Source organism: Limulus polyphemus, unplaced genomic scaffold (genome assembly GCF_000517525.1).
Source record: "Limulus polyphemus unplaced genomic scaffold, Limulus_polyphemus-2.1.2 Scaffold2760, whole genome shotgun sequence".
NCBI classification, from domain to species: Eukaryota; Metazoa; Arthropoda; class Merostomata; order Xiphosura; family Limulidae; genus Limulus; species Limulus polyphemus.
In genome coordinates, this window is record NW_013668370.1 from 156,017 (window position 1) to 163,735 (window position 7,719).

General features: G+C 30.0%; 1 protein-coding gene and 1 long non-coding RNA gene across 7 annotated transcripts in view; both read left to right on the forward strand.

The window, feature by feature from the left end:
• LOC106467834 (phosphatase and actin regulator 4B-like) overlaps positions 1 to 1,119 on the forward strand; it is a 75,222-nt gene extending 74,103 nt beyond the window's left edge. For 5 of the 6 annotated variants that reach the window (XR_002612487.1, XR_002612492.1, XR_002612489.1 and 2 more), the window contains exon 13: positions 589 to 612. Coding sequence is in view for 1 of the 6 variants with exons in the window: in XM_022396031.1 (XP_022251739.1) it covers positions 589 to 611 (23 nt within the window). In the remaining 5 variants the exon portion in view is untranslated. Of the gene's footprint in view, positions 1 to 588 lie in introns of all 6 variants that reach the window. The other variant, XM_022396031.1, reaches the window with a different exon arrangement.
• Positions 1,120 to 1,263: 144 nt separating this feature from the next.
• LOC111087863 lies at positions 1,264 to 6,187 on the forward strand. The gene is made up of 2 exons (XR_002612493.1): positions 1,264 to 1,975; positions 3,079 to 6,187. It is a non-coding gene; the product is annotated as an uncharacterized LOC111087863 (long non-coding RNA).
• Positions 6,188 to 7,719: the final 1,532 nt, after the last annotated feature.

The window sequence follows — 7,719 nt, forward strand, 5'->3', positions numbered from 1 at the left end:
GTATTAGGCAGAATTTCAGATTGAAATAAAGAATTTCAGATGTAGAGAATGATTGTTGATTACAGTATTAGGCAGAATTTCAGATTGAAATAAAGAATTTCAGACGTAGAGAATGATTGTTGATTACAGTATTAGGCAGAATTTCATATTTGAAAGAAAAAATTTCAGACGTAGAGAATGCTGTAGTTTCTTATAAACTTCTTCAGCCAGATGTAATTGTATGTGCAGTAGATTACTTTTGTAAGTTGTGCATAAATATACTGTAACTTGATAAATGTTCTTAAAAATAAGTTCAAATGAGATGAAAAATGTTTTTTAATGGTTGTTGTTTTTATTTTCTGTATGAAACAGTAACTTCTTGTAATGAAAGTTTAATTTATAAAGTAAAAATAAAACTAGATATGAATTTGTAAAGATATACTACACAAGTTTTGACTAGTTGTATTTAAATTTTTTTTGTTAATGAGTTGTAATTGAATGCTTGTTTTCAGTGCTACTAAATTATTCTGAAAAATTGATTTATTAGATGTTTTTTATTATTATTATTGGGACATAAAATATTTAAGTATGAACTATTTTATTTTACAGCATTATATGAAGAAACCTTTTGAATTACCCCTTAACCCATTTAAGAAAATGCTGTATGTCTGGTCAAGGATATATTTTTGAAGTAGCTGAGTCCAGTGGACCCAATTTGTCAAACTTTCAACTTAGTTATTGTTACTCATTTAGTAAAATTTTCAAAGAGAAAAATGTATTAGATCAGCAAAACATTGTTATTCATTGATAATTTTTCATCTTGAGCTTTGAAAAATGAATCTTTTTATTGTTTTCATGATTTGATTGATGAAATGTTATTCACTCTCACAATTTGGACTAGAAATTATTGAAAGCTTAATATTTATATTGCCATTTTTGATTGTCTATTGGCCACTAGGTATAAAATATTTAAACATTTCTTTTGAATTTTTTTTTTTACACCTTGCATATGTTCAGACCATAAAAGGTTTCTTGTAAGAATTCAGGTCAATACTACTTCTACATTTTACATTTATTTAGACCTAGACTTTGAACTAGCTAAGACAACTAGTATCATTATTTTCTGTCTTTGAACGAGTCTATTAGTGAAAAGTGATTAATTACTTCTTCACTGTATGTTTATTTTGTAATCTTACTTCTTACACTGACTAGTCCATGTAGTTTTCACTGTTAATCATTCTGAGTCTAATAACCAAATAGTAACAATTCTGATGAGTCCTGATAAACTGAAATATATATATTAATATTTCTTTTTCAATAGTTGCTCTTTTGTTTTGCACATGTACTAATGTACATACTGGTTCTGGTCTTTTTTTATGCTATAAGTTGGTCTTGTGGAGTTCAGTCTGTTCATTTATACAGTTTTCTTGTATCTCACATGAATAGATTCAGAATATAACCTTGCTCATAGCAAACACAATTATTTCCATTCTTACGTTATTTTCCTGCTGTGATAGAATTCAAAAGCAATATGTAGAAGCAAGTAGTGTACTGAATTACTTTGTTGATTTGACTTAAATTTATCAATTTTTAAAATTAGAACATTAATTATCATTTACTATTTGTCATAATTTCATTTATTCATTCACAAACCAACTGGGAATTTTTTGTAAATCTCAAATATTTAGATATTCTAGGTTCAGTGAAATATATAAAGAACAACCAAGCTTTAGGTGAAATATTTATGTAACTGCTGTGTTCTGTAGTTGTTAGACTTAAATTTACCACCTGCTTCAATTGTGTTAGGTAGAATGGTTAACTCTTTAAGCAATAGAAATGTAAACATATATGAAAAGTGTAGGATTTTCTTAATTGTTGTTTTGTAAATTTTGAAGACCATATCTCCCTACTGAAGTTTAAAGAGTGCCAAAATATCTTATGGATGTTATCCAAAATGAGAGTGAAAACTGGATCTTTTTTACTCCTGAATTGGAAGGTATACAGGAACACTTTTTTTATATACACTATAAATACTCTTTCAGTTTTTAATTTTTATCTTACTGAAAAGAATTTTTAACTTATAACTTTAAGTTTTGAATTTTTTTTAATTTTAATTCAAAAATTGATTATGAAATTTCATTTCGTATATTAGCTCATTTTGACAGTTTCATATCTGTTTCCATAAAATTTTGTTTAATTTTCAAAATTATGTACTACATATTCTCCACAAAGTAAAGGGTAATTTAAAATTTTGACTTTAATTAGATAGCAAAAGAGAGGGGTGTTAGTAAGTGCCTAAAATCACCAGCATCAGACATGGATGTAAATGTGCACAAATAGCTAGACAGATGTGTCTTGGTGATGGTGGAAGTGTGCGTGCCGTAAAACAGATGCAACATGAGTGACATTGGCAATATCAGCTCCATACTGAGAGATTAAACTGTTGTCTCATGCCATGATTGGAATTAGACTTGAAGCAGTTGTAATTGATAGACCCTGAAACTGTTTAAGGGTGTATAACTTTACATGTTTTTGAACTGATATATGTCAACAAAGTTGCATGTTGCCACACAACATGCTATTAGCTAGCTGCTGTTGCTCAACTCTCTTGCAGCTCATTTGATTGCAACGACAGTGGCAATTAATTTGGTTCAAGTCATTCTTCTTCTAGCTGCATGTTGGTCAGAATGCACTCCACAATTTTAATAATCCTCTAGTGTAAGAAATTTGTAAATGAAGCATGACTTTGTTGAAGAACCTTGATTTTTGAGTCCTCTTTTTTCACAGACTCAACAAGACATCTGAGTCTTGCTGTTCACCATTCTGAAATGGTTGGGTTCCATTGTTTGATGTTGCTTTTTTAAGAATTATCTGCCAAAAGTTAATTCTCCCTTTAAAAGCCATTTTATAAGTTGTTATATGCTTTATGAAATATTTTTCGAGATGCAGGCATTGTTGCTCATGCTATTAGCAAGATGTTTGAAGATATATCTATCTATACTCGCAACTATTTCCAGCTTCATCAAAGGCCTGTACATGTATTTATGACTTTAGAGGCTTCTGTTTAGAAAATTCTAATTACTTCTATTCTTTATATAGATGTGTTTCTCACCTACAACAAGGACAGCTATATCTTGGAAAGTGTCTCTACGTGAATTTAAATGTGAAAATACTTAGCATTGCATTACTTTTATAATTTCTTATTTCCACATGTTTTGCACATTTGAAATTTGGACAGACCAAATCCTCCTTGGCACATTAATTGAAACTTTCCAAACTTGTATCTCGATATTCACAACATTACCTGTAAGTATATGTTCTGCCCTGCGTGGTCTATCATTCTAAATCAGTTTGTGTTGTTTTCTCTATACCATAAGTACAACTTTTGAGCATTTTACCACAACACAATTGTACAGCATGCATTTTTTACTACTGAAACAACATTTTCAAATCAGGGTATTGTTCTTGTGACATGGTTGGTCATTTTAGGTTCTTAATGATACTCATCTTGTATAATTTTTAATAGTTCCAAAGCATCTGTAGAAAGATATGAGGATGTTTGATTCCGTGCATTTTCTGTAATGCACGAGGAAAGCTCTGCCAAGCCTAACTGTTCATTTCTTTATAGAAATACAGATTATGCTTTGAAGTTTCCAAAATCACCAGTATAAAAAAGAAATTAATCAGCTTTGTTTATTCAAAGTAATAAATTATTTCATAGAGATAAAACAAGTTCTAGAAGACAAACAATAAACAGATTTGTACATCTCATATAGTAGGTATATGTATGAAGTTTTTTAAATGTTAATAAATCAAATACATGTTTCTCAATAGATCAAATACATGGTTCTTTATAGATCAAATATGTTTCCAATGATAAAAACTACTCATTTTGTTGTTTTTTTGTCTAGCACAGCTATTGACAAAACCTGTTGATTAATGCCAGTTAAACAAATTATTCATTTTTGTATGTAACCATGCTTTTAAGATTTAAGCTTATATTAGATAAGCTGCTAATTATTGTGTGATTAGAAATACATTGATGGTCAGCTGTATTGTTTCATCCAATGCTTTCTCAAAATATACATTATCAAAATATTTTTCATTGTTCTATAAAACATTTGCAAGTACTTTAGGAAGGCACATTTGACTGAGCATTTAACAACAGTTTTTTTGTAATTCATCATATCAGAAATTATCAGTCTTTGATAATTATTCATTGAGCACTGGAAGGAGAACAGTGTTGTTGACACTTCTATTTTGTTTGTCATTAACTAAGAAAATGGTAACACATTTACAGTGTTAGCTTTAGTTCTTTATCTGTCACTGGCTGAATATTTAAAGAAAAATTCTAGATAAGTAAAATTACTTGTATTATCAATTGTTTAATTTTTTTTGTGAACATCTGAATCATGAACTTGAGTTCAAATTCTTATGACTTAATAAGCAGAACTATTGATATATGTCAGTGATTTTTCTGTGTCCATAAACATATAAAATAGCTGTCAGTATTATTATTGTTGGCTTCTGCTCATGAGCACTTACAGCCATTGTTGTTGATTTTACTCATACAAATAAAAAAAACACTCAATGTTGTTAACATTTTTATCTGTCCATGACCAGTTACAATCATAATTACCATTATTGATGTTACTTGTACAGATGAAAGAACAGTCAGTGTTGTTGTCTCTGTCCATGAGCATTTACAATGATCATTGTTGTTTATGTTACTTGAACAGACGAGAGCAGTCAACATTGTTAATATTGGCATCTGTCCATGATCATTTACAATCATTGTTGTTGATGTTATTGTACAGATGAAAGAACAGTTGACATTGTTAATTTTGGCCTTTGTCCATGAACAGTTACAATCACAATTCATGTTATCAATGTTATCTGCATGATGTTAACTTGCAGAGATAGGAATAAAAGCTGAGATGTAACTAGAACGTAATATGGAAGATACGTATGAATTAAAAGTTATGGTATAAGACCAGAGCATAATATAGAGAACAATAAAAGTTATGAAATGTTATAAAACAGTAAGAAATATAGAATTAAAACTGTAAAATGTAATTACGGAGGATAGAACTGAAAATTAAAAGAATAAGATGGGACCAAATGAATAAAAAAATTAACTAATACCGTAAAATTATTATTCTGCAGTTGTTTTTTGTGTGTTCACTGTAAATTGAAATACTTCATATCAGTATGTTACGTGTTTAATTGTATGGTTCACATGTGAAAGCCTATGGAGTAACAAGTGATTGGTTGTTCCACTGTCATGATGTAATGAGTAGCGTTATTATATGTGTTGATTATTTGTATTCAGTTTTTTTTACTGCTCTATGATATTGTTGAAACATATTTTTTTAATATTAATTTCTTTATTCTTTAATATTTTCTGTGGTCTTCAAGGCTCATCAAAATTATGACGTGCATTATATTCGTATTTTACTAAATCAAAACTACTCTTCACTGCTTTTAAATAGGGGAACCAAGATCTGTTACTTATGTTTTTTTTAATTGAAGTGCTTTTCATATGTAATGTTTATAGAAAAGTAAATTTTATTTATATTTTTGCTAGTCTAGATTTAAGCTTAAAACCAGGGAAAATATATCGTTTATTTTCCTTTGGAATTTAATGTGCCTTTTTATTGTTAAAAAACCTTGCCATGGTTGTAACTACTATGAAAGAAATGAATTGCTTTTGCATCATAATAAATATTCAAAGTTTCATTTGTTTCTAAAGATAGTCGTGTTGTGTAATGGAAAATATTTAAACATCTTCAGTGGTTATTCACTTTGAAGAGTTGTTTTGCTGAAGTAGTGGAACGAGTTTTGACATCAGATGTGCTACTGAGGCTTGTTAAGATTCAAATTGATCGTTGATGTTAGATTTTTACATGACAACCTAGAATTAAGTGAAATAGTATTACATATCAGCGTTACATATCAGAAGCAAGGTAATTAATTGTGGCGATCTGCCGAGATTGTATATAGTCTTTATATATATATATATATAGTAAAAAATGGCCTTGTGACACCCAAGTCTTAGTTTTGAGATTTTTTGTAGAATAAGTATGATCCAATAATAAAAGCATTAGTGAAAAGAATACAGTTTTAGAGAGTAATTGCTTTAAAGCTGAGTATAGGTGCAAAATAGTACATTTCTTTTCTAGGAATTAAAAATTGATTTTTATACGAATTGAGAAGTGTATGTGTATTTTATTATAGCGTCTTTCTGTTTGCTTATTCACAATGAATCTCGTGATTAATTTTAAAATATTTATATTCAGTAAAACAGGTGCCAGTGTGAATCTTATCTACGAGTTCCTAAAGAGGCATTTGAAGTCCTCTTATACTAGCTGGGTTGTTTGATGGTTTTGAGCCCTGTTTTAGTTTTATGTTTGTAGTTATAGTTTGGTTTATGGCCTTCAGTGGGTCAGTAGTTAGTTTACGGATTAAACGCTAAAATCTGGGATTCGATTCCTCGCGATGAAGAGAGTAAAGACAGCCAAATGTGGCTTTGCGCAAAAACAAGTTTCGGTTACAAGACCATGCTTCTTCACATACACATATATTTATTTTCAGCATATTCATTATTGGGTTTATACAATGTTAGTATTGCTATGTTTGTGAAATTTTTATGCAAGTTCACTGAACTGACAATAGATTATAGAGGCCGGGTTTGTTGGAGGTTTAACGACCGTATTTTTGGCATATGGGTAATTCGATATATGATTATATTACGTTCATGATTTTAAAAATCTATGGGATAATGGTGATGGCATTGATGATATGTAAACTGGTTTACTTGAGCCTTCAAGCACTGACAACTCTGTTCTTCTTGGATCATCATCATCATCGCACTGCACTACAGCTATCATGGATTTATTAAAGATTTGTGACGGCATTTCTGTAGTCACTGAGTCGTGCAATGACATTGGCAATTTATTGACACCAACAAAATCACTTAATGAAACATGCCAAGCTATCAGTGATCTATCAAATTCTGAAAAGTATTCTTACCTTTATAAGCATGTGACACCACCAAAAGTTTTTCCTACAACCTTTTATCATGAGTGTAAGCGCAAGTTTAAAATAGCTTGGCTTGGAAAATACCAGTGGTTATTTACAGCCCAAATGGCATTTTCTGTGGTCCTTGTGCTACCATTCTTCCTGTGCCTAGTCGACGTGATAAAGTAGCACATGTCAACAAATCATTTAACAACTGAGTATAAATTAAGCTTGTTTCTAATCGTGATTCTGTGCAGGGTACTGATTCGTTTAAGGCTTCCATTGAACATCCATTATCCGTTAGAATTGTTTATTATAGAGAAATACATACACGTATTATAGATACGGGCATGCAACGTTTAGACTCTCTACTTAGGTCATATTATCAGGCAAGAAAAATAACGATAATTTGGCACATTAGAGAATACAAGATTAAAATAATGTTCTAATAGCGTGAAGCGAGAAAAATAATAAAATTAACCAAGAACATCATTGACTATTTATATACAGCATCTATGGGGGGCGAAGAAATACGAAATTTTAAGTAAGCATTTCAATTAAAGGGAACTTTTTAAATATAAAAATCCCATAAAAAATAACGTGGATATTATTGTTATTTATTTAGCGTAGGCTTATGCCAATTGAACTAGAAATTAATTGCTATTATAGTATTTCTTAATATTGTTACGTCTCCGTTTGTTAATTAACTTTCCGTAACTT